General features: G+C 46.7%; 1 protein-coding gene across 1 annotated transcript in view; it reads left to right on the plus strand.

Annotated features, from left to right (window-relative positions):
- Window positions 1-11,797: 11,797 nt before the first annotated feature.
- zfh2 (Zn finger homeodomain 2) overlaps window positions 11,798-27,867 on the plus strand; it is a gene marked incomplete at its 3' end in the record, with an annotated part of 30,621 nt that continues 14,551 nt past the window's right edge. Inside the window, exons 1-10 of the mRNA XM_071589606.1 lie at window positions 11,798-12,945; window positions 13,021-13,099; window positions 13,226-14,671; window positions 14,741-15,661; window positions 15,794-16,334; window positions 16,404-16,618; window positions 19,952-20,635; window positions 20,729-26,514; window positions 26,584-26,801; window positions 27,009-27,195. Of these exons, the coding sequence (XP_071445707.1) occupies window positions 12,154-12,945; window positions 13,021-13,099; window positions 13,226-14,671; window positions 14,741-15,661; window positions 15,794-16,334; window positions 16,404-16,618; window positions 19,952-20,635; window positions 20,729-26,514; window positions 26,584-26,801; window positions 27,009-27,195 (10,869 nt within the window). The remainder of the gene's footprint in view (window positions 12,946-13,020; window positions 13,100-13,225; window positions 14,672-14,740; window positions 15,662-15,793; window positions 16,335-16,403; window positions 16,619-19,951; window positions 20,636-20,728; window positions 26,515-26,583; window positions 26,802-27,008; window positions 27,196-27,867) is intronic.

Raw genomic sequence — 27,867 nt, forward strand, 5'->3', positions numbered from 1 at the left:
GTGAAGAACTTTTCCCACGCGTTTCTTTTCGTTCCAGGCATCCATTAATCGCGACCGCCAGTCGACGAGAAATGCACGAATGCCCACCACGCCCAAATCTCTCTCTCTCCCCGACCGTTATTGTTTCTTAGCCCCCCTATCTTCTTCTAAGGACCTTCCAGTTCCCTTCCCCGCACCGCCCCCTTCGCACCTCGATGTCCTCATCCTGAACACACCAACTTCCCCCTCGGTTCACCCCGCCTCCCCCTCTCATTCCGGCCCAGGACGCCCGCCCTGTCGCGTCTCCTCGCTCCCAAACCCCCCCTCCCCCTTTTATCTTTCGGGAGAGAGAAATGAGAAAGACATTTACGTATTGCGGAGAATTAGAGCGATAGCGAGAGGGCTAGGGCGGAGGAGGGGGGTGGAGAGGGCTAGGGCGGAGGAGGGGGGGGGAGAGGACTCTGGGGAAAGGTGTTATGGGGTTCAGTAGGGAATAGGGGGGGGGGGGTGGCGGTTTTAGTGGCTGTGGAAGGGGTGTGCGTTCATAAATTTCTACCGAATCCTTCTCCTTATCTATCCGATCGTTCGACGTGAAACGACACATTTCCACGTGGAATTAACGATTCGTTCCCATCGTAATGCGTGTTTCTCCATTCCGGTCGTTATAAAAGAGAGAAAAATGTAGAAATCCCTATCCGATTTTTGAGGAACACTCTGAAAACGGAATGTTTTTCGGTGTTTAAATGGTTGGGTTTATATATATATATATATATATGTATATATATATATGTATATATATATGTATATATATATATATATGTATATATATATATGTATATATATATGTATATATATATATATGTATATATATATGTATATATATATATATATGTATATATATGTATATATATATATGTATATATATATGTATCTATATATGTATCTATATATGTATATATATATGTATATATATATATGTATATATATATGTATATATATATGTATATATATATGTATATATATATGTATATATATATATATATATATATATATATATATATATATATATCTTGAGATAGGGTTTTAATACCGGAAGACGTAGTGAAATTTTTTCCTTGAGAGCTTTTTTAGTTGAGTAATTGAAGATTCTTTAATCGATCGATCTCGGGTCTTTTTCCCTTCTTCGTGGTTTACACTCCGTGCGCTCCTTATCTCTGCATTGGGTAAGTAGTAATTACGAGGTGTTCCCGCTATATCATTTTAAAAATACTCATTGCCCTGCTGGAAAATCATTTTCCTTGAATTGGACGGCGATTTCTTGGATTTTAAGGTGGATACGTTATCATCTGATTGTATGTACCCGAGATTCACGTAATAATTTCGTTTTGTATTTATTCATATACTCTTAGTGATGCTGTCCTTCGATAGCCGTTGATATTCATTTAAAATTAAAGTTTTCATATTTAATATCCGAGCAGAAAGGGGTTAAAAATGGGGAAAATATAAATTGAAATTGAAAATTTTCATTTACTTGATATCATATGCGTTGATTATGATTTACGTTGCTTAGAGTTTGATCCAAATAGTCGCTCCTTATACGTTGAGACACCCGAAAACATGGTGGGAATCCGTAGTTATATATATATAGTTGTAATGTATATATTTAGAAGTAGCATTAGGGAAGGAAATGACCTAGGCTGAAAACGGAATGCCGTGGGATTGCCGATGGAATCTTCGAGCCATATTCTAAAGTTTCAAATGGTATTTTGTGGAATTTTATCTCGCCATTTTTTTTTTCATTTTGCCTCTTCGGCTTCCATGATTGATTTACGCATTAAAACCGTCGATTCGAAGAGGGGAGGGGAATTGGGAAGGGGGGGGGGGACGGAGGGCATAGGCGATCTGGCTGCGGAATATTATAAATACGGAGTGGTTTTCGAAATGTTTAATGGGATGAAATTAGGGGATAATTATTTTCTCCCCACCCTTTTATTACCTTTATTATTTCTACATTTTTTAATATTTTTCTTCGTTGTTGGGAGTTCCGTACGGCGTTCGGGCACATTTTTAATCGCTTCTGGCAGTCCGTTTAAAAATGGACGACGCATAAATATCGTGAATTTATAATTGCTCGGTCGTGGAAATCCTTCATTGCCTTTCGTTCGGGGAATGAGGTGGGAGATGGATGATTGGAGCGGACTGTTTTCCGTGAGTGGCGGGTGGGCGGGGGGGGGAGATAGGCTCCCGAGCACTCGGGGTGTTTAAGGGGAAGGTCGGACTCTAACACGGCCGCGAGGTTGTAATTGCACCGTCATACATATGCATACTCGGCTTTGGGAATTTTTCCACCTTCGTATTAACATTTCCCTTCCAATCCTTCAAGCAGACGCTCTTCGGGCTGACTTCGAGATATCGAAGAGAAAGGCGACTCGAGCACTCGAATCCGTGCTCCACTCGACACATCTTCATTCGATAACCTGACTCAAATGGGCTCTGAAGTTAGCGTGCCTTTTATTCTTGTAACGTGGACTGTCATGTTTCCTGTCAATTTCCATTCTCTTATTCCAGCGCTTTTATCCAAGAATAAGTAATTGATTTCGCTAACGAATATCGATGACATTTTATAGAGCAAATCATATTTTCGTGAAAAATATTTTTCCCTGCCCTCGACGACCTTGGAATTTGTACCTACAGATATCCTTTATACCGGAAGGTTTTCGTAGTGTAGGCATTGGTAACTTAATTGGTTAAAACATTCGGAATGGAAAACAAGCAATCCGGGTTCAAATCCCGATCAAGGCAAATAATTTTTTACTCTGGAATTTCTGCATATTTTGTTCCAAGTTAATTCGCATTGAAAAGGACTGCAGTAGAATGCACTGGTTTTCTTATCCATCTAATTCAGGGGGGGTCTGTAATTAAAGGCGGCAACATTTTCATTCAAATGTTGATTCGTTTTCATTTTCTTGACCCTTTTCACAATCATGAGCGAAGTGAGTGCGGGTGTGTTATTATTTCCAACCCCCCCCCCCCCACCACGATCCGTACGAGACCCTTTCAATGATGTCATGTTTCTGTCTGCCCCGTGCAACAGTTTCCCATTCGCCGCGAAAGTCCACCCTGGCCATCCATCCACCTCTAACACCATCAGTGGGTCCTCCAGGTTTAAGGCGTGTCTACTATTTCTTACTAATGTTTAAAATCAAATCACTCGTACCGAGTATCCTCCCGGTGCCCCATGTGAACTCCTTTGTTTTCTCACCCCGAGGACATGCGGTCACCAGCATCGTAGTAATAATCATAAACTCTCGGCATTCCTGGTTCCTCCTCCCCCGATAATTGGCACTTCCCTAGAGCATGGTTTTTTAATTCCACGTAGCTCTTTCCATTCTCACCATTCCCAGCATGCATAAACTATTATTCTCCGGTTTAAAATAATCTGAGAGAGGAGACTCCGGGGGGAATGGGGTGTTGGGGGGGGGGGTGTTCGGTTTTTCCATCCAAACAACCCGACCCCCGCGCACTGAGGAGCACATTCCCAAATCCTCCCGCTCCACACGCTGCCTCCAAAATGGAGTGTTTCTGGTGGAGGCCCATTTTCCAGATTCACGCCTCGGGGGGTTGGGTGCTGGGCGGGGAGAGGGAGAGGCGGGTAAACAGGTCGACGAGGCTGCGGAGAAATACCTCCAGATCGTTTCTTTCTTTCTCTCTCCCTCTCTCTCTTTCTTTCTCTCTTTCTCGCTTCACTCCGGATCGTTTCGCCAAAGCGAAGCGCTCATACGTTCCCATATCATTTGTAACCAACCCCTCCCTCTTCTCTCGGGGTTTCCGATTCTTCGTTACTTCCCCCCTTTGAATACGTACACGCCTTCGGTTACCGCAATTACTCCTCATCCTGTTTTCACCAGATATGTTTTCATTAGCTCCCCTCTCTCTTAATGCTCTTCGGAGGTGGCATAAAGATTGGCCCATTATTTCTCAATCGGCTAAATGTTTTCGACGTCTTTCGCGTTTTGAATAATAAAATCCCGTGGATTTCTTTATCGTAATTTTCTTAGTCGAGTCCGTCAGTGGAAGAAGAACTCTGTGGGGAGAGGAGACTCTTAATAGAGGGCACGAAGCCAGCGAGAGGGAGAGAGAGGGAGACCGAGGGCGGGGGGGGGGGGAATGGTCATTCTCCTGCTTCCCATTCCCATTCCGTTATCAACGTATTCCACCGGTCCGTACCGACTTAAACAATAAATTTCGGGAACCGCTAAGTGTTTCCCTGAAGTAAAATCTAAAGACTTTTTTTTCTGGGTATTAATCGAACTGGGGGGAGTTTATCATCTACGCGATAAGGAGAGGGTGAAGGAGACCGGGAATCTTTTCTGTGCGGCAATAACTTACGGAGCTCGCCCCTCCTCCTCCGTCAATTTAACTGGAATTCGCCGAGAGTATAATTTGGATTAATAAAAGAAGTGGGCAATGGGGCGTCGTTAATTTCGGCAATTTTGCTGTAACTTGTGAGGAATTCCAGCTCTGGGAGAAGATGGTAATTTATGCGACCGTCGTCGATGCTGCTGGCATGTGTTGTTGATTAATGAGCGCGCCCTCGGTGCCTTACTTGGAGGTCGGGATCCTTTGGTCCGTTGGCATCGGGTTTAATAACCCCTGGTCATATTCATCCCCCCGCCCTTTCGTTCGATTTCCCTCCCACCCCCTCCCACCTACTCTTCAAAATCCGAAACAAAATGATGCGTTCAACAACCATCCTCAGTTCATTATGTTTTACTGCCGCTTCTCTTTTTATATCCATCGTTCCCATGGCAATATATTCACCTTTTATTCCCCCACATGCATTATAATTCCCCACCATCAAAATCTCCTCCGAGTTCTCATCTCCCATTGGTTATCCTATCATCACGCTGACCAATATCTCTCCGGCAAGTTTTTAATGCCTTTCCGAACCATTTAAAAACGTTAAAACGGACGCCTTCGGGTAATTTATCGGCTTTGCCCCTTATATCCAACCCTCCCACTTAGACCCCCTCTCTCTTCCCCCCCCCTCCTCCACCCGTACTCTAAACCCTCTCTTCTCCCCACGAGTTTCGTTACCATTTCTGACTTTTTGAAGAGATGGGGAGAATTAAGGGAAAGGAAGTGGGAGACCGGTCCCAAGTCCCATGGCATTATGGGAACACGGCTCCTCGCATCACACACACACACCGAAGCCTGGGCTGATATATATTTATTTTTTGTGTGCCTCGGAGCTAAATACTTTTTTCTCTCGTCTCTCTGGCTCTCATACCTCGCCTCTCCCTTCCCTATCCCACTCCCACTCGTAGCCTTCCCAACAGTCATTCGAACGACTTTGAAACGCTCCAATCCACCTCTCAATTATGACTGATTCCTCCTCCGCCTATCCGCCTCCGGGCCCGACTCTCGATCACCCACATGCCTGTCTTTTTCCACCCTCCTCCTCCCCCCCCGCCCCGCACCGCCCCCTCCCTCCCCACACGCTCGCACACATCGGCTGCCTCCTCCCCCCTCCTCCTTCCATGCGAGGAACGGCCCATCCGGTCCCCACCAACCGAGGAGACCCGCAATTATAAAACGTGCGATACCCTCTCCCTCTTCTCCTCCATTCCCCGGACTGAGGAACACCCAGCCTCTCCTTTTGGGCGTTATTTTTTTTTCGTTCGCGTTCCCTTCCTCCAGAGGGGCCCCATTGCGTCTCCAACCGCCCCCTGTCCCAACCCCCTCAACCCTCACTCCCGCCCCCCCTGCTCATTAACCCCCCTTTGGGGACCTCTTGGTGACTCTAACTCGCTGGCGGCGGCGCGAGGTCTTCGCAATGCCTCCATTTCAAGTCTCCCTTGGTTTTTTATCCGTTCGGGCGGCAGTTTCAGTGGTGCTGGCCCTATGTGCCCATATTAGGTATCCACCGTGATTGCGGCCTTGCGGTAGAGTAATTTTATCATTCGGGTAGGAACTATTAAACTCGTTACGGACCGTGTGTAACAGGGCGCGCAGGCCTTATTAACTAGCGGTTGTCTTGATTTTAAATTTAGAAAAGGGAAGCCATGCAGCTTTTTCCTTTCGAGGATTGTAACTGCCTTCGTTATATAGTGAAGCAAATTCATCGCGCGGATGTGTATTTGCATCGCGATTTAAATTTTTTTAACCCTAGCCATTTTTTTGTGTCTATTGTCTTGAGTGCGACTTGTTTTTTCGCTTTTAAATAATGTGTACTCACTCCGTAATGTGCCATCTATATCTTCTCAGATTATGGGTTAATAATTTTTTTATTAAAAAGTTCAATATGAATGAACGTTTTGATCTTGTTTCATTAGACTCTTTGCTCATTGGTCGCTGACACATTATCGTCCTCCCTCTCCTCGTTACCCGACCTACCCCTCTTCCCGGCAATCGCAGCCTCTAGCCACCCCTTCGCTCCTCCGAGTAGAGTTTCCCCCCCTTCCGCGCCCCCCCCCCCTGGGGGACGCTCGAAGTCTGCGTTGCAGCAATCGACGGACTCGGGGAACGCCGCGGTCTTCTTCACTGAGGAAGCACGCCGGTAATCGTGGAGCGTTCGATAATAATTGATGTGTTCTGGACACCGCGAGGGATTAATATTAGAGCGGGGCGGGAAAGAGGGTGGGGACCACGGGGGTCCTGGGGGGGGCCGAAGGGAGAAAGGGGAGGGTGGGGCGGGGGAAGGAAACGGAGTTAAATAAATGTGAAAGGCAGAGGTGTGTAAACGGAAGAGCGGTGTGCGTGCGTGTGTGTGTGTGTGAGTGCATGGCGTTCTGATCCGTCCTCAAAAACGAGTTTTGCCTTTTCTCATTCATCGAGAGCTCATAAACTACTCACGAAGGCCACAGCGACGAATCTTTTTTTAAGTTTATAGAGCTCTGGTGGAAAAACAAAAGACAATTACCTCGTCTTGCGTCACGTGCGGGAATTCAAATCTTCAGCCTTCAAAGTCAAAAGGCATTCGTTTTCCGTGCCTCGCAGTTTTAATTGAATAATTATTTAATTGATCTGGAGAAAAACTGAGGTGAATGCAGAAAAAGCAGGAGAACCGCAAGGCTTCCCCCACGTCAGAGATGGGTGTTCACTCTTTGCCGGGACGCCGCTAATCGGGTCAACTCTTCTCCTCTCCAAGGTGTAGGGCAGCTTTTTTGTTTCATTATGCGCTAACCATTTCAAGTACTTTCTGACGCACTCGTATACCTAATTAACGGAATCACGTCATTAAGTTGACGTGACTTACGAAGCTCGAACTAATGCCAGTCCATCATTTTTCTCTGGTTCCTGTACGATCCGTCGAAGGAATCGAAGCGTGATGATGCCGCGTTAATATTTTTAAGGATTGGCTAAGGAACGACATTTCACTCTTTTTCGCATTATTTTTTTCGTTCGTCTTCTGTTTCCGCATTCGAGGAACTCTTTTTCCATGGACTCTCACCTCCGCCGCGTTTCTATCCCTTCTGCTGGAGCTCCCAGATTGGAATTGCCGCCCCCGAGCGAGTTCGAGAAAGCTGCTGCCCTTCCTCTCCTCCTCCCCCCCTCCGTCCAAACCATTCCTCTCCTTAGCCCACCTGTGCTCACATTATTCAACCGCTGTGGCTCTATAATGAGGCCTTTATGGATTTCTTTTCCCGTCGAAGCCATGTTGTTACAGTTTTCGCGCAATCGCTGCCTGTTGGTCTGACGTTACGAATACTTTATATTTATATGCCTACGTTCATGCAGCCGCATTATTTCATCTCTCATCACTTAGGCCTAAGTTGAAACGTGCTATTATCATTTCATTGGTGGAGTGTTTACGTTGCGTGACCATGGGGAACTCAGGAGGCCTCACTTAATGTTGGTTTTGTTTCTTGAACGCCGATGGCGAGTGGTTTGACTGTTGCACTTCAATTTTTTTTCGGTCTTACGTTTTATAGTAAAAATGTTTATCCCGTGCGATAAAGTGGATGTAAACGTATATGCTGGTCTCTTTACTGGTGGTTTTAGCTCTAAAACCTCAGATTCATGTACGCGTACTTTATACTAATATCATCAAAGTTCTCTCATTAATTTGGTTTGGTCCTCAGCACGTCTCTGAAATAATTTCGTTTGATTTTTCTGTCTACTTCTGCTTTGGAGTTTTTTCGTTAGCAATACTAAGCTGTTGAATGTTTCGATGGCAACATTAGTTAAACTTGCATACCGTTTTCATCAATTTTAAAAGTACAAAACCTTAAAAACCGATCATTCATTCGAATGTGCGATTAATGAAATGCTACTTTCAATACGTCTTTGAGAGATCAGACGTAAATTCGTGGCATTGTACATGCACTGATCACTTAGGATGAATTTTCGCAGTTATTTTCTCGTCTTTGCAAATGATTTCGTAATTTTGATCCCGTTTCGCATTAGTTATAATTTATCCTTTCTCGACCCGCTGCCGGCCACGCCCATTCCACGAATACATCCTCCTGCTTCAATGGAATCGGCTTGTATAATGTGGACCCAGGAGGTCTTACGTGGGAGTTCTGCGGGTATTATTAAAAAAAAAGAAAAGAATAAAACAGTATCGAACTCTCTCGATCCTTAATTTGTTTTCTTCCGTTTTTCGCAATTTCGCGGCTCGGCAAATGGCAAGGCCGTGACGCAATGGGCGATTGGAACGCAATCATATCACGAGACAAAGTCGATAAGACCACCGGCGAAATCAAATGGAATTGTTCCCGAAGCTGCCGATATAAGGAAATCGGCAGAGTAATTGAAGTGATTTTCCTTTGGTAAGAAAAAATTATAATCGAGAAATAGTTGCATAAAAAGAAAGGTCATTATCCATAAATTCGATTGAATAGTGTTATTCAGAGCCTGCCCTCTGCAAGGAAACCGCAACTTTCAATTGTTCAGCGGCGAGCGTGATTTTATGCGTGATCGCTGAGGGACCCTTTAATAAGTTTTCTTTCGACGTCAGCGACTCTCGAGCAGTCATGGGAACACGGGAATCGCTCTTCCCTCTCTCTCTCTGGGGTCCTTGCACACTGATTTGAGGGTTAGTCACGTGAGCATTGTTCGGTCTGCGACGCACTAATGCATAGCAAAGAATAGCTCATGGCGTCTTAAAGATATTTACCATTGTTTCGCGAGTGAGGTGTTCTTCCTGGAGAGTATGTCGCATTTACTTACCTGGTGCGGAACGTCATTTCGAACAATATGTAATTACCATGGCAAAAGAAATTGGGTCGAAAGTTTCCCTAATCTTTCAATTACCTTCTTCTTTGTTTAAGTTGGAACGATGTCGTGTATTGTTGTTCGTTACACTTGATAGATATTTTAATCTCAAATTAAGTCTCACTTTTTTTGGGTCGTCTAGCTGATAGTAGGCGAAATTTGTGGAGGATTTTGTGAAATATGCCTGAGTATTTCGCATAATTTATTGTGTGTTGTTGTCAACCTTCTCTACAGACGTTTCGCGTATTAATTTGTGAGTCCTCGCAAATTGATACGCGAACAGTTGAGACGAATTAAGGCTCGATTTCATGCACCCCTTCCAAATTTCCGGAACTTTCATTGATTGCAATTAGATATTTGTGTGATTGCAAGTGAATCACAATCCCGTATGTCATCGCCCTGCTTCGTTTTCGGCGCGTGTTTCTCTCACAACTAAATTCTTAAGCCACCTACAACCCGCTCGGATTTCTTTTGTCACGTCCGCTCTCGTTATGTTACCGAAGTTCTCAATCTTCCTCATTTCTTCCTTCCAAACCCTCTCTCACTTCCCCATTTCCTTCCTCCACACCCCTTCCCCTGCCTCTCAACCTCCCCCGTCAGTGGCCTCTCCGTACACGCCGACCTCTCTCTCTCTCCCCCCCCTTCCCTCAGGTGCCGTAATAATAATGCGAGCGTGCCGCCTCATCGTAAAAATCCGCCCCAGTCCATACGTTCGTTCGTGAGCTCGGCCCTTGCTCGCCCTCCTCGCTCGGATAAATGCATCCCTCTCCCCACTCACACTCACTCACCCTCTTCAACTTCGCCCCGCGCACCGAGAGCAGTACCCATTCTCACACAATCGCACCCATATATGTGGGTTTACATCAGAGGGGGTGCTATAATTACCCCGACCCTGTCCGCCATTTTGATCCGACCTCACCTCTACCAGACTCTCCGGGTGGGCGTGATTTCCGAGCGCCGAGAAAATTACACGAAAAAGTGCGTGGGAAACGGATTGAAGGCACGACTTGGTGGTGCGACTAAGATGGCCGCCTCCCGAAGGAAAAGGCGAACGTTGAATGAGAGAGAGAAAGCTGAGCCCCTGAATCACTGCAGTAGGTAGGGTTTTGGGGGTGTTCGTGGGACGGAGAGGACTGAGTGCGAACATGTGCGAGAGTAAATTTAAGAATTTCAATGGAACTTCGAAGTTTAACGTACATTTTAATATACCTACACTCCAACACTCTTGGAGCTTCATGTAATTTTGTGTACAGGCGATGTAGTTGAATGGTCTGTCGGTATTTCTGTTAGGAAGTCTGTTTGTTATGTGAATTTAAAAATATTATTGAACAAATTATTCAAGAACATTGTCAGATATGCTGAAACATTTTTCGGGAACACACAAAAATTTTGAAATAGTGAAAACATTAGCTCTGTCTTTACTCAAATTTAACGGGATACAGTCAATTTCCATTCAACTTAATTTATTTCTTTGGTTTTCATACTACGTCGCCCGTTTACGTTTCACATTGCAATACACAGATATTTTATATTAATTTTAATTCAAGTGTCATTGGCCCTTTTGATGACCTCATAATAGTATTAGTTCTTAAATCAAAGCTTGATCGCTCTCAAATCTCAAAAATGAAAGTGTAATCATTAATCCGTAACGGACTTTTGAGGTTTGAATGTATCACGGCTCGTGGATGAATGCCAGATGTATTTGGGCATTCCACGAGGACGGAACAAACAATTAGATTGATGGAGTGAGACACCTGTCTTTGCACTAGTCTTGCTGTTATCGCGACACACATCCGGCTTTAAAAAAGATAAGTTTTTATGACTCCCTGAGAAAGTTCCGAGACATTTTTTTGAAAACATCACAACCGTAGTTCCTTTGATTTTCGTTCACTTAATGTCGTATTATATTTAATTTTACGTTGCCATGAATATAATATTTAAAAATAATTTAAATGTTGTTGCTTAAACCATACAAATAAAACGCCGTATTTTTACTTGCGAAATGGCCGTCTCTCTTCGTAAAATTTATTAATACTCGTGTAACTTGCCCAAAATATAGTATGTATTTATATTTGGCAATATTAAACTAGTTTTTAGGGTGAAAAAAATGGTAATTTTCATCCCTCTCGAGTGAAACGGTACCGTTCGCGTTGTGTTATTTTTTATTGCTCTCTGAGAGAACAATGTTCCTTTATCATTCAGTGGAACGTTGGATTAAAGATTTTATTTTTAATTTTCTGATCAATTAATTTCCTTTACTGGCAAAATCACTATGAATATTTTCACAATGAAATGTGCATATGCTTTAACACGTTGCATATTCCGAAGTGTATAAATGTTATTCTGGAAGTGAGTTTTAAACCAGGGAATTTTACTTCTGCTAAAAGGTGTGGAATGTGTGCCTGTTTATTGTACTAAAACGGAAGTTGTCGGTATCTGATGTCTCTTCCACTAAGTTCCAATATTACATGCAGTAGTTTTTGTGTGAACTGTGCGCTAACGAATTTTCTCTTCATTCCCTACAGACTTGATCCACGGCGAACCCCGTCAGCATGTGATGGTTGAAGATCTGCCATTTATTCCCCCTCGGACGCCATGCCAACACCGACTACCGGCGAAAATAACCAACCGGCACCACCCACTCCATCAGCAAAGCTAGACGAGGGGTGCCGGTTAGGGTTGAGGGAAGCGGGAGGAGGGGGGTTGGCCCAAGAGGCAACTGCCACCACCGCCGTAGCCGCTGCAAACACCACCACCCTCTCCACTTCCGAGCTCGAAGATAGGTTGAACTGCGTCTCACTCCAGAGGGTCAGGACCCCAGGGGTTGGTGGCGGAGGGGGAGGAAGAGAAGAAGGTGGGAGGATACGGAGGGTAGAATTGGGCGATGAGGAGGAGGACGAAGAGGAGGAAGAGGAGGAAAGAAATGTTCTAGCGGTCCAAGCGGTATCCGAAGGTATGAACAACGGTCCTCTTCAAGGGCTCCAGAACCTCTCCGCAAACTCTTTGTCCGCGGCTGCCGCATTAGCCGTCAACAAGGCTGCCGGTAGTCTCGTCGGTGGTAGCAACACGGTGGTGACCTGCGGAAGTGGGGGCCTTTCACTCCTCCAGGGTGGTTTGGATCGAGTCAAGAGAATAAGGTTAGGTGCTGGAGAGGAAGAGGTTGAAGAAAGTGCGGTGATGAGCCCGGAGGAAGACACGGAGGCCGCGGTGGCTATGGTCCGCGCGGAAGCCTCCCCCAAGTCGGCTCTTTCAATCCGGGGCATATCGCAGATGAGGTGCAAAGAGGAAGTGATGGAAGAGGAGATGGAGGAGGACGAGGTGGGGATGAGGGAGGACGACGAGGCGCGCTCCTTGAACTCCCAGCCCAATGAGGAGGAAGAAGAGGAAGAGGACGAAGAGGGGAGGTCGTCGAGGAGTAAAAGAGGCATTCCTCCCGGGGCCGGGGGGTCATCGGCGGCCGGAGACGAGGAGTCCTCGACGAGCGACGTGGAAAGGTTCGACGGGAGGATAGTGTACAACCCAGACGGCTCCGCTTACATCATCGAAGAAAGCGAACTAAGCGATGAGGAGAGCGGGGGCGCCAGTAGTGTTGTTCTCCCGAGGATACTGAGCGATGGTTGCATCGTCGATGGCAGGGGTGTCTCTCTGTCGCAGTTTCAGGTGTTCCCTCAAATCGCCAACGCCTTCTATGTCTCCAGGAGTAGCGCTGCGTTGTACAGCGCCCTCTACGGGGCATATGCTGGTGGAGTTGCAGCTCAGCGTGGTGCTGACGCCAAAGGCACCTCCGGTTCAGCTTCAGCCGGGGCCGCCGTCCTCCCTAAGGAGAAGAAAATAGTTCCTGAAGTACCAATAATGCATAGTTACAGGGTTTACACCGTTCGTGATAACAAATCTGGTGATAGCGGGAAGGAGGGTGGCAGCTCAGTTGAGGAGTCCCGCCAAGAAGACGATGGGAGGCCGAGTGACCTCTCTAGCAAAACGCCAAGGGGTAAGAGGAAGATGGGGCCTGGAAGAGGTCTCGAAGCAGAGTCTGCGCCTGAGGACGATGAAAGGGACGGAAAAGATGGAAAGAGTTCGTTGGACTGTGCCTCGGTGCCCGTCAAACCTATCCTCATGTGCTTCATCTGCAAACTCTCCTTCGGTTACGCAAAGTCTTTCGTCTCCCATGCCACGGCGGACCACGGCGTCTCTCTTTTAGCGGACGAGAGAGCCCTTTTGGGGCACAGAAACGCATCTGCCATCATTCAGTGCGTGGGCAGGGAGAAAGAACCACTCGTGTCCTTCCTAGAACCTCTCTCGCCCTTCCCAGAGGTTGTTGGTATCCCACCGTTCCATCCTATAGCCCAGCAAAGGCAGCAGGAAGGATCTCCTGCTTCGGCGGCCGCTGCCATGGCGACGATGGCTACGATGGCGATGGCCGCTGCGGCGACGGCATACACCAATGCCGCCGTGAGTGCAGCGACTACCCCGGTGACTGCACACGGGACCCCAAAACCCACCGCATCCCCTTCCTCGGCGATTGGACGAAGTTCCATGTCGCCCATTTCTCCGTGTTCTACTGCCAGCCAGCAAGTTCCTAAAGACCATCAAAATTCTGGTACCAATCGGCAATCGGGCGGAGTGGAAGGACAGGTGGGAGGAGAAGACCAAATGGAGACGGGTCTTCCAAGGCCCTCGCCGCCTTCATCATGTTCTTCGGCGGCCTCGGCATCTTCGGCGTCGTCGTCATCCTCATTGGCATGCTCGCCTCCGCTGCAACACCCTCGTCTTCATGCCCATCAAGAAGGGAGTGGGGAAGGAGGGAGGCATGAGAGCAGTTCAACGACGGGAGGGGTCGGGGGGAGGGAGTCGTTGGACGAAGGGAAAGAACACATGGACGTTATGAGGGAGCCTTTCGGGGTGATGGAGGAGAGAGAAGGAGTGGTTTCGGGTCGACCATACGGTCGCTGCCCCTCACGGCAGGATGAGCAGGCCTCAATCAGGTCTTCAAATCCTCAACCGCATCAAGTTCCTGAGACTACGGTCTCCCTACCTCAAAACGGTAGTAATAGTAATAATAATCTTAGCAATGTTAATAACACTAATCATGGTTTAAGTAGTAGTAACAATGTGAACAATAACGGGAGCGGCAATGGAAGCCGTGTTATGGATCTTACCCGAAAGAGACCCAATAGTGTGTCACCGGTCTCGACGGCAAATAGCATGGGCGGCGGCAATGGATCGCCCCCGACATTAAGTCCTGTTGCCCTCATGGGATCCCACCATCATATGCACCACTCCATGAATGGACCAGGGGGAGGGAATTTTGTTTCTCCCCAACCTCCACTTCCTCCACCTCCGCCTCCATTAGGGCCTCCCCCTCCACCCCCAAGCTTCCTGACTGGGACGACGATTGGTGTTTGTCCTGAACATATAACTGGAAGACCAAGCGCAGTTGATTGCGCTAAGTGTGAGATGATCCTTCAGACGGCTCGTTTGGGAGCTGGAGGACCTGGAGGCCCCGGAGCTGGACTCCTGGGTCCGGGAGCCGGAGGTCTCGGAGGTGCCGGTGGCCCCGGCGGTATATTTTCCGGAATGCACTCCAGGAATTCATGCAAAACCCTGAAATGTCCAAAATGCAATTGGCATTACAAGTACCAAGAGACACTTGAGATTCACATGAAAGAAAAACATCCCGAGAGCGAAACCTCTTGCGTATATTGCGTAGCCGGGCAACCACACCCGCGGTTGGCACGAGGAGAAACGTACACCTGTGGTTATAAACCTTATAGATGTGAAGTCTGCAATTATTCTACGACGACCAAAGGTAACCTGAGTATACACATGCAGTCAGATAAGCACTTGAATAACATGCAAGAGCTTCAACAGAACGGTGGTGTCGTGCCATCCCAGGCCACCGGTGGGGGTGGTAGTAGCGTGCAAGACGTCCCTACGTCTGTCGCCGCTGCCGTGGCCGCCGCAGCTACTTCATCGCCATCTCACATGAACAAGACAGGGGCCGGTGCGTCGGCTCTGAGCCCGAATTTGTCTTCTGCCCAGTCCCAGCAGCAGCAAAAGCCCAAACCAACTTTCCGTTGTGACGTATGTAACTACGAGACAAACGTCGCTAGGAACTTGAGAATACACATGACAAGCGAAAAACACACTCACAACATGATGGTGCTACAGCAAAACATGAAGCACATGCAGCAGCTGAGCGTCCTGCAACAACAGCAGCAACAGATGGGAGGGGCGGGTGGAGGCGCGGGAGGCTTCGACCCGGCCACCGCAGCCGCGGCCGCCGCCGCTCTGCTCCATTTTCATCCCGGTCTCACGCTCCCTGGGGAAAAGCCGCCACCTCACACGGAGGCAGCCCTGGCGGATATGGCCTACAACCAAGCTTTGCTCATTCAGATGATGACCGGAGGTCACATGTCCGCACATGGCCCTCCGCCACAATCCCTCCCGCCACCACCTCACCCAGGTGATCAGCGACATCAACATCACGGTCACCATTCCCATCACCATCCGTATTCCTCGCCTCATCATCATTCCCACCACCACGCAGCCGCAGCTGCAGCCCAGCAGCACCACTTGCATCCACACTTTGCTGCAGCGGCGGCTGCGGCTGCCGCCGCGGCGGCTGCAGCTGACCTAACTGGCGGAGGGGACGCGGGGCTGAACCCGGAGACAATGGAGCCGCCTCCGGAGCCACCGGAGCAGAATCCATCGCTGCTCTTCACTTGCTGTGTCTGCAACGCTTTTGCGACAGACTCGTTGGAAGCCCTATCATGCCACTTGGCTACCGACCGGACGAAGCTTAGGGAGCAGGAAGTATTAATGCTTGTTGCTGGCAGTTATGTCTGTAAGCTTTGCGCATACAGAACAAATCTGAAGGCAAATTTCCAATTGCATTGCAAAACAGACAAGCATTTGCAAAGGCTTCAGCATGTCAATCACGTCAAGGAAGGAGGACCCAGGAACGAATGGAAATTGAAATACCACCTAAGCAGTGTTACCACCAGCAATCCTGTGCAGGTCCGTTGTAACGCTTGTGACTACTACACTAATAGCGCACATAAGCTGCAATTGCATTGCGCAGGAGCAAGGCATGAGGCAAGCTGTGCCTTATTCAGACATCTCCTCTCTTGCGAGGAGTCCCTCACTGATAATCCAGTTTCGCCCAACGCCATAGCCCCAACATCAGGGACTTCACCTCCCAACAGCCAGCTGCTGCAGAATTACAGAATATATCACTGTGTTCTCTGTAACTTTTCTGCAAGAGGATCGAAACTGCAGCTGCTTCAACATGTTCGTACCCTCAAGCATATGCAAATGGAGCAGCTACATCAACTTCAGAGACGAAGTGAAGGAAGGGAACTTCAAGTGGACATATCGGAGGTTTTCCAAGTAATTGCAGACCCTCAGGAGAACGAAAACGGTGAGTACAATTGAAACGATAGCTAAAGTTATGGTATAGTAAATGGTTCTTCCTATATCTCTTTGCATTATCTTTTCGAGACCAAAATGTAATGCTGAAAAAAATTGGTAGGATTATGGTGTCTTAAAATTGTTCAAAACTTATTCCTCAAGTTCTCGTCACTTTAAAATAACAAAACTCGTAACTTCATGTGATTAGTCCGGAACGTTTGCGCAGCTGTTTAAGTGAAAATCCATTCTAAATGCTCTATTAAAATTGGCCGCTCTAGATTAAGATGTATGGGATTTTGGGTAAAATATTTGAAAAAATTGTGTATTTTAAAACAGGCTCCATGTAAAGTTAAAAAATTACATGTTCTGATTATCAGTAAAAATTAAATAGATAAATTTAATGCATATTCGATTTTAAAGATTTTGACTTTTCCATTAGAGTTAGATATTATTAAATGAAGTTCCATTTAGCTTTCTTAACAATAAAACCAAGATTCTTATTGAAAAACGCTCCTTGAAAATGTGTGTATTATTTTTACTTCCGCTTTACTGTCAGAAAAGCACATAATGTAATTTCCTGACTTCACTTTAAATGCTATTTCTTCAAATGCCAGATTATTATTTCGTCGTATATTGGGAAATAAGGGGCGTGGTTTTTTTGTGGGGAGAGCGCTGAATTACTGACCGCAGTGTCCGGATTCGATTCCCGGGAACACCTCTGGACACCCTCAACTTTGCCCGAGCTCTGTGATTTTTTCTTGTGCCAGAATTTCTTCTTAAGCTATGTGAACTTTATAAACCGCTGGGCTTAATACCAGGTGACCTCTACCGTCTCCTATCATCAACCCTTCTTTCGGGTTGATAACATTAGTGTTTTTTCTGAGGAATCGGTTTGTATTTTTTTAAATAATTATTAGAAGAGTTTAAATGATTTTTGTTCAATGGTAGTGGTGCCTTAAATCGATCTTATCTAAGAATGCTTTCATGCATTTCCGGTTACTTTTACAGAATACTATATTTGAGCAATAGCTTATTGTATTTATCCTAATTTTTGTTTTCGCATGTCACTTCAACTGGGCCCAAAACACTCTTCTTAATCCAACGATTACTTTCACATGTGGCATCGTAATCGTAGATAGGTTATCAAGTGATCGGAGTGAGTTCGGAGGTTACTTAAGAGTACCTCGTATGCCTATCGGGCACCGTCTAAGCTTTTCTCCTGTCCATTCCGTTGAGAATATACGACCGTCAGCCCTCTAAATATAATCGCGACGCATTCATTACTGGCCGTAATTAACGGCAGCGTTCTCGCGGCAATAACCGTTTCAGCTGGAGAGAGAATGACGAACCGCGCGAAAAACCGCCCCCAAGGCACGCCCCTGCCGTAAAAAGGAGACGAATTAGACCAGCGCAAAGGATTAAAAAAGGGAAAGGGAAGAAACAAAGGGTTAGGGAAGGCGTATCGCAGCAAAAGGTCCGTGGCTAAGGGTGGAGTTCTCTTCGGACCAGAGGTGGAGCGAGATGATGACTATGAGGGGGTGAGAACGTATTGGTTAGCCCTTGGGATGGGGTAGTCTTAAGAAGAGGGGTGAGCCGGTAGGTTTTTATTACTAATAAAGGTTCGAAGGAATCCACAGAGGGACTAGGAAGGGAGGAGGGCAAAGTAATTTAGTCGGATGTAAAGTCGTGGCAATTTTCTTGCCTGGCCTTAGTCCCGAGGGTACGTTGGCGGGTTTGCGTGGTTGGGGGGGGGGGGTTGAGAAGTGGTGTGCATGGGAATGATGGAGGTGGAAGTGTAATGAGGGAGAGGTGGGAGGGGAAGGGTTGAGCGAACGAGGGGGAAAACATAGTTTGCTTCGAAAGGTATGAAGTGTTAAGGCCGTGCCCCACAGGGGGTGATAACAGCACGCCGCGTCCTAAAGACGGCGGCTCTCGTGAGCGGGAGGGAAACTTCACAGAATGCAGGGGAGACAGACATTGGAAGTGGAGGAGCCATCATTGGAATTGCATCGAGAGGGGTTTCCTGAATAAGCGGACGCCTTTTGAGCGGGGTGAAATATATTCTTTTATGTCGTTCTCCCAGAGGCGCGAGGTCGTCGCTCGTCTGGGCCAAAGAATGCGTCTTCATTCGTCTTTTTTTATTTTCGGCGGTTTTATACCTTTACTTCTTGTTTGTATTTTCATTTTCCTTACCTTTTTTTTACAAGTTTACTTGCCCCTCCTGTTTAGAAAAAATGTGATTATCTTAGTGCAAAATGCTGTCGTAACACCTCTGAAAACTTTCTAGATTTTCCTACTTTCACGTATTCGTAAGTTCTTTTCATCCAAGGCATGTAAATTCATTTGAAATATTGTTCTTCTAGTTATTTATTTGCCTTCAAAGTAGTATTCATTTTTATGCAAAATAAAAAGTTCATATTTTGGCAATGCACAGTATTTATTTTTACTTCATTTAATTGATTTATGCTTTTATGAAACGGTAGGATATTCTAAATCTCCATCGCGATTTATTATTTGTTTTAAAAGAAATTTCATAAGTTGTGTATAATTACGCGTCATCTTCTAAAAGAAATAAAAACGTTGGCACAATTAATGACAATAGTACGTGCATTTCAATGCAATAGTAATATGACCAGTTATAATCTACCCTCAACAAATTAGTCTATGGAGCTTGCAAGCAGGGGTCCGAATTACAATCATTGGGCACTGTTTCACCAATCACGAAGTGTTGCACGCGTGACTGGCCTCGGATCGGAGCAACACCGTTTCCTGTACAATTCGACTTAGAGTGGGCCATCCTCCAATGGAGTCAATAACGAACGAAATTGGGGGAAAATAAGTTTACCGTTCGGCGGTTATCGTGAAATAAAATATAATATCGAGGTGGCCCATTTATACTTTATTTTCTTTAATATTTTGCGAGATTTAACGGTAAGTTAACAGCTGCGTACTCTTGGTAGAGTAAAAGTCCCCTCGTTAGATAGTATTAAATTTTTAGTGAAATAAAATTGATACCATCTGGAGAAAAAGACTACCTTCCATTCATTTATCGTCTTGAGTTTAAGTAAGACGGTTTAAATTATGTTGGATATTTCCTGGAGTGATTTGTGTTAGCTGGTTAGTTTTTCTATGTAATCTGCTTAGGCTATTATTTATTTATGGAAAATCAAAGGTTTAATGGGGCTAATTATTTTAAATTAGAGTCATTAATGTTAAATTTGCGTTATGACGTCCGCTCATCCATGATAAAAATACTTATATTTATGTAAATCTGATATCTGTTTCTCTAGCCAAAGTAATGGCTGTGACGGTTTCCTTAATTTTGCTTTTTATCTAATTTCAGAGAGAAAGGATAGCCAACTGCACACGATCAATCAGCCGCAGAAAGAGAGAATAGAGTCGGCAAAGGAAATTCTGAGCAAGCAGCAACAAGATAAGCAAAGCATGTTGAAGTATGCTCTGGAACAGCAGGGGCTGAGTGGAACGGAGGAATGTTCCACTACTACTCCTTTGCCCAATGAACTTCCGCAGACGCCAACACTGCCGCCGCAACAGCAGCAGAAAAGTGCTTGTATCGTGACTCCTGTGAACACCTCTTCCACATCCCCGGCATCTTCAGCCTCAGCTACGTTGGTGGCGGCCACATCTCCTGTTCACGTATGTCCTTATTGTACATATAACAGCACATCTGAAATGCGCATTCAAGCCCACGTTCTTGCACAACATTCACAGCATCTTCATAACTCCTCCTCCCACCAGCAGCAGCAGCAGCAGCACCACCCACAACAACAGCAAGGCAACCAATTTCAGCAGCAGCAGAGCCACGAGAGTGCCTCGCTGTCGCAGCAACAGCAGCCAGAGTTCCTTTGCCCGTTGTGTCAGGATGGTTTTAAGGAGAAGGCACTGCTGGAGAAACACGTCATGAGAATACACAGCGTCAATGCTGAAGGCCTGCAGCGGTTATTGCTCCTCGTGGACCAATCCCATTGGCTGAACACAGTGTCTCGTCCTGTTGGCCAGCAGAGTGGCGGATGCCAAACTCAGGTAAACACAAGTCCACAATCTAGTAACGAGCAGGACAATGCCAATAGAAGTCTTTCCTCCTCTGAGGGAATGAAAGAACCCAGCAGCGAAGGAGATCTCTCCTCTAGGGAAGAACCAGTAGTAGCCCTTTCTCCATCAGATCAACAGCATTCTATTGAGGAAAATGAGGAAACGCTGCGCTGTCACAGTTGTAGTAGATTATTCAGGGGAGTGGACGATTTTATGAATCATCAACTAGAGACCGGTCACATGGACACAGCAAAAGCCATTGGATGCGCTGGTGGTGGATATCTATGCTGGAAGAAAGGATGCAATCAATATTTTCCATCAGCCTCAAGTCTACAGGCACATTTCAAAGAGTTTCATGGACGAGGATTGACCAACACACAACAACCAACTCCTCCGCCGACACAACATACGATTGGGACAAGTACTTCAAATACTCCGCCGGCTGCAGTTTCTGAAAAGCATGTCTATAAATATAGATGCAGTCAGTGTTCACTTGCCTTCAAAACCATGGAGAAACTTCAGCTACATTCCCAATATCATATTATCAGAGATGCAACAAAATGCGCATTGTGCGGAAGGAGTTTTCGATCAATTTTAGCTCTGCATAAGCATGTAGAGAGTGCACATACTGATCTTCCTGAAGAAGAGCTTGCTCAATACAAACAAAGTCTGCTGACAAATCCATTGCTATTAGCTGGACTGGGTGGTGGACCGGTACCTGGACTTGGAATGTTTCTTAGTGGCATAAAAAATGAGGCCACCTCTACCCCTGTACCAATGGAAGTAGATGAAGAGACAAGTGCTGCTACGGCGGCTGCCGATGAGGAAATGATGATGATGATGGAGGCTGAGAGGGGACGGGAAGATGGCGTTGGAGGATCTGGGGGTGGGGAGGAAAACAGTGACGATTCCGGCGGCAAAGAACAGCAGCTGCTGGAAGATTACTTAAATTCTCAAGCTGTGGCTGAGGATGGATATAATGATCCCAATCGGAAATATAAATGTCACAGATGCAAGGTTGCTTACACAAAGCAGTCATATCTTACAGGGCACAATAAGACACTGTTGCATCGCAAAGGAGAAAAGCTATCCTACCCAATGGAAAAGTATTTGGACCCAAACAGGCCATTCAAATGTGACGTTTGCAAGGAGTCCTTCACGCAGAAAAACATACTTCTGGTCCACTATAATTCTGTCAGTCATCTCCACAAGTTAAAGAGAGCAATGCAAGAACAACAGCAGCCTAATAACAACAATGGAGTAATGAATGTAACATCTCCATCAACACCGGTGAATCAAAATATTGTCAATGTGAATGTGTCTTCTGTAAGTGCTGTCACAGCAGTTTCTACTCCTACTGACGAAGAAGACAAGAAACCATACAAATGTAATATTTGTCGAGTGGCTTACAGCCAAGGCTCCACTTTGGACATACACATGAGATCTGTCCTTCATCAAACTAGGGCTTCAAAATTGCAAGACTTGGCCCTTACTGGACAAATTGACCTCAGCAGACCTCTCATAGAACAACCAATGCAGACAGCTGCGCAAGCAGCGGCCGCAAACGAGAAAAATACGACTTTATTGCATGACATATTAGGAACGGCACAAGCGCAAGCAGCAGCCGCTGCCGCATCTTCAAGTGGAATGGCCACTCCAAAGAGTAGTCATGGTCATCACATGCATGGACAGCAGCAGCCACAATTCCATTCTCCTCACCATGCTGCCACACACTTCGCTCAGCATCCCATCCACCATGGGTCCGCTATTCAGACGCAGCAGTCACCAAATTCGTTGTCTTCGGCGTCTTCCACTGCATCGTCCTCATCTACGGTTCCTTCACCCACCCAAGTGCCCAGTGGCGGCCCATCCACGGCGGCCCAACCAGCAGTTCCTCCTGCTTCATCACAGTCCACGGCAGCTACCCAAGCATCAGCCCCCTCCATCTCTCCTTCAACAGTTCCTAACTCTGTGACCAATCTTTCCGTCAATGTGAGTGGCGGAGAGCGCAGCGAAGTAAATAACCAGTCAAGTGGGGTAGTAAGTGCAACGAATGCTCAAACGCCTGTGATATTGAATTCGTCTACCTCTCAAGGGCAACAACAGACGCAAACTGGAGGAATGCATGCTTGCCCACGGTGCAACGCATTATTCTCTAGCCATGATCAGATGATACAGCACACGCAAATGTATTGCATGTATGCTCAACAACCTGTATTGCATCAGCCAACAACTAATGCGAATGCTCCATCGACAGCCACTGCAGGAAACCAAACTGTTGGAGGATTCCACCATCATGGCCATTTTCATCATGGCCACCACCACCACCACCATCATATAAATAATCAGCAACAACAGGTCGTTTATGGAGTTCACCATAAAGTACCATCTCCATCACCGTCACCATCAGTTCCTGTTGGACAGAATACAGTAGGAGTATCTGCCGCAACCCCTGCTGGGTCTACTCCAACTGTATCTGGAAATACCGGTTTACATCACCATCACCATCATCACCAAATGTTAGATGATGCATTTGCAAGATTTTCAATGCCAACAAGGAAGTCTTCGCAAATGTATAAACATCTTCTTGAAAGTTATGGGTTTGAGTTGGTTATGCAGTTTAATGAAAATCATCATCAAAGGAGACAAAAGAGAGAGGAATCCGTAGAGATATCTTCTACATCAGCCAAATTGCAAATTCAGCCAGCTATTTCATCTACAACTGATGGTGATGCCCCAATATCAGGATCTGTAGAAACACAGACTGACGATGGGAAGTTGGAGGAAGAAGTCAAGACCGACCCGTTGCCTGAAGTATCCAAATCTGTATGTGGCCATTGTAAGAAAGAATTCTCTAGCGTATGGGTCCTTAAAGCGCATTGTGAGGAAGTTCATCGTGACCTAGTTCCTTTGGACTTCTTAGAGGAATATGCAACACGATATAAAAGCGAATATGAGAGAAAAACGGCAGCCGTAATTGCTGCTGAGCTTAAGCAACAACAACAGCACCAGCAAAAACAGCAGCAAATGGCTCAACAGTATCAGCAACAGCAATTACAACTACAGCAGCAGCAGCAATTGCATCAACAGCAGCACAGTGCACCTCATATACATTTGCCTTTCAATCAGCATCTACAGCAGCAGCAAACTCAACAACAGGCAGTTGGACAATCTACTCCTAACACAGGAAGTGTCAACCAGCCTAAAATCGAGCAACCATTGAACTCTCCGGATAAGGAAGCTCAACCTGTAACTACGACAACTCAGACTACCATGACTGGAACAGATGAGGAGCAAGAGGAGAAAATTGCGATGATGATGATGATGATGAAAGGCGAAAAACCGTCATCCACGACAGTGAGTACGTCAACCTCATCGATTCCTATTAGTCTCGGTCCAAGGATGTCCTCTACTCCAAACCCTCACAGGAGGGCTGACAGCACATCCCCGGATGTTGTGCCGATACCATCCACTACTCCTACGACACCTACAACATCATCCACTCCTGCTCCAATGGGAGATAACATCTCTTCAACCACTCCTTCACAGGGAGCTGGGGCCTCTTCTCCTGCCACTCCTAACCCTACCTCGACCACACCAAGACCGGTGTCCACGCCAAGAGACGACCATCCACCTCACCATCACCAGCAACAAGGGCATGGAGGAGCGGCCTCCCAAGATGGTTCAAGTCAAGGATCGACTCCTGGTACACCGTCAAATGCAGCTTCTGCGGCTGCGGCAGCATCGGCAATGCAGTTGTCGTTGGCGGCCCAGATGAACGAGATGCAGGCTGCGATAAATCTTATGGCCATGCAACAATTCCACAATCCAGCTACTGCCATGTCTATGATGCAAATGGCGGCTATGGGGTTGTCTCCCCTAGGCTTAATGAATCTCCAGCCTCCACTGGTCCCCATGATGATGGCACCGCCGCCACCACCTCCACCAGCTCAAAGCCAGCCCCCTGCTACCCATTCACCTTCACCATCGGACCAACTAGCAGCCGCCGCGGCTGCAGCGAATTCATTGTTCTCTCCAGCCGGACTTCTAGTTGCTAAACAGCAGGCTCTCCTCCAGCAGCAGCAGCACTTACCACACGTTCCTCAACATCATCACATGGCGTCACAGTTACAGCAGCAGCAACAGCAACAACAACAGCAGCAACAAAAGAGAGCACGGACGCGTATAACAGACGACCAATTGAAAATTCTCCGAGCTCATTTTGACATCAACAATTCACCATCAGAAGAGCAGATAGCGGAGATGGCTTCTCGCTCAGGCCTTCCTCCGAAAGTTATTAAACATTGGTTTAGAAACACTTTGTTCAAGGAGAGACAGAGGAATAAGGATTCTCCGTATAATTTTAACAACCCACCATCAACGACACTGAATTTGGAGGAGTACGAAAAGACGGGAGAAGCAAAAGTGTCTCCGCTAAATCCAGAAGAGCAGAAAGAATTGTTCAGCCAAGTTACGCAAGTGCAGCAATCATCTTCCAACAAAAGGAAGCAGGCCCAACCCACTCAGACTCCGCAACCACCACCGGTGTCTCCGCCACCGCAACCTCAATCTCAGGTCGAAAGATCCTCTGCAGAATCGTCACTCATAAATTATAAACTTTGCGATGACCAGTATGGAGGAGATGATTTGGTGTCTCGGTCAGTGAAAATGGAGATGGACGAAGATGTAAAACCAATTATTAACCTTACGGACGACAACACAAGAGACGACCCTGAATCACCAGGATTAAATAATGTTCCTACATCTGTCGGGACTCAAATAGGCAGTTCTGTTGGAGTGCAATTAAATATTCCTACTACATCATCTAGGAGTAATCCTTCGCAGGGTAATATAACTTTGACCTCCATAATTGCGTCACAACTGGGATCTCAAGGTGAGGGAGTACCTGTAGCGCCTGTTACGTCATCCTCCACGTCGCCACACGCGGTGTCGGGCGGCGGTGCAGCATCGGCCAATATCCTCGCCCCTCCTAAGGCTACCCCGTGCGCCACCATCTTCTCATCGCCGATTCAGAGCCAGGTTCCTCCTAGTCCGACGTCAATGATGGGTCTCGCACTAACAAGCACACCCACAACTGTTGTATCTGGTAGTGGGATGATGGGAATGTCCACTCCTGTGTCCACTTTGAGCCCCGGAAGGTCTCCGTCCTCCTCGATGGACTGCATGTCTTCAATGGGTGGAGGAGGCAGTGGTGGAAGTGGCAGCTCGTCTGGAAAGAGAGCAAATAGAACAAGGTTTACCGACTATCAGATAAAGGTTTTGCAGGAATTTTTTGAGAACAACGCATATCCCAAGGATGATGACTTAGAGTACTTGTCAAAACTCTTAAGCCTAAGTCCCCGAGTCATCGTGGTGTGGTTTCAGAATGCACGACAGAAGGCTAGAAAAGTTTACGAAAACCAACCTCCCGTTGAGGCAACCGCGGGAGTAGTGGCCGGCGGTACAATCGGCTCAGGGCTTGCTGGTGCCGGGGCGCTGGCTAATGTTGCAAATATTCCCCCGGGAGAAGAGGGCACAGGGAGATTTCAGCGGACTCCAGGTCTTAACTATCAATGCAAAAAATGCCTTCTGGTTTTTCAGCGGTATTATGAGTTAATCCGACACCAAAAAACTCATTGCTTTAAGGAGGAGGATGCTAAGAGATCCGCACAGGCTCAGGCAGCGGCCGCTCAAATCGCAGCCGTGTTGAGCTCCGAGGATTCAAACTCCAGCTCCGTGGCCGAATCTCGTGGGGTCGCCGATCTTTCGTCCGTCTCCACGGCTTCGGTTCCACCACCGCCTCCCCCGCCGCCGCCACCGCCCCCTCCGCCGCCACCCCCGCCGCCGTCTTTCGTCTCAGCGATGGCGCCGTCTCCTCCCGCCACCTCCTCTGACGGACGCAAGAGCGCCCAGCCCGCAGAGGGGTCCCCGCCGCCCACGCCGTCTCAGACGCACGGACCTCACCAGGAGGCCTCCGAGGACAGCTTCCAGTGTGACAAGTGTAACCTAGTCTTCTCAAGGTTCGAGCTGTGGCGGGAGCATCAGTTGGTGCACATAATGAACCCCAACCTATTCCCCTCATACCCACCTGATTCGCCCTTCGGCATCCTGCAGCAGCACGCTCAGATGCAACAGCAACAACAGCAACAACAACAACAACAGCAGCAGCAACAACAACAACAGCAGCAGCAGCAACAACAACAACAACAGCAGCAGCAGCACCACCAACAGCAGCAGCAGCAGTCGCAGACCCAGCAGCAACAGGCGCATGCAGTCCAGAGTCACCAGCACCTGGGCGGGATCTCGGGAGCGGCGGTGGCAGCTGCCGCGGCAGCCGCGGCCGCCGCCGCCGGTCTCTCTTACGACGCCAGCATGGGGACCCTGTCGCCTCCGATTGGTCAAGGGAAGCGGAAGTTTGACGAAATGGAGGACGAGATGAGGAGCGGTGGAGAAGAAAACGCTGCGCCCAAAGACAAGAGACTGAGGACCACCATCTTACCGGAACAGCTCGACTACCTATACCAGAAATATCAGGTAATTGAAACATAGTCTCTCCCTCGAAAGAGCCTGTTGGGTAATATTTAGATACTATACTGAAGTAGATACTATGTTATGTGCAGTGTTGTTTTCGAAAATTATTTAATCAGTTTGTCTATAGTGTTCGCCGCATCTCACAGTTGTTTAAAAACTGATCTTTTCCTTTTATTGCATTTCTGTATTTTGTCAAATTAAATGTCTGCGATGGCAATAAAGAGGCATTGTTAAGTCTCATTGCTCTTTTTTTCATTGGTGTGTCTAGAGAGTCGTGATTTGTTTTTTCAAATCTATGTTTCTTTGCGGGAAAATCCTTTTTGACTTTTCCATTTTTCAGTCAATTTCTCTTCAGTGACGTTATCATGAAATCCTTTTAAAATCATTGGTAGCAAACTATTCCGATACTAAAATATCGATTATTCAGAAGTGCTAAAAAAAGGTATATAATTATGTCATTTTATTTCTGTACATTTAGTTTTTCCTCCAATTTATTACTAATGAAGTTTCAAGACAAAAAAAAGGATATTTAAAAAAACCTCCTTACTCATTTCTTGTTGAAAAAAAATGTGTCGAGACAACTTAACTGCGTTTAAGTAATAGTTAAAATTCTGATAGATTTACTGATGAAATGAACCCCCGATTATTCGAGGTAATGAATTGTTCGATAAAAGT

Source organism: Hetaerina americana, unplaced genomic scaffold (assembly GCF_022747635.1).
Source record: "Hetaerina americana unplaced genomic scaffold, ioHetAmer1.1.p SCAF_396, whole genome shotgun sequence".
NCBI classification, from domain to species: Eukaryota; Metazoa; Arthropoda; class Insecta; order Odonata; family Calopterygidae; genus Hetaerina; species Hetaerina americana.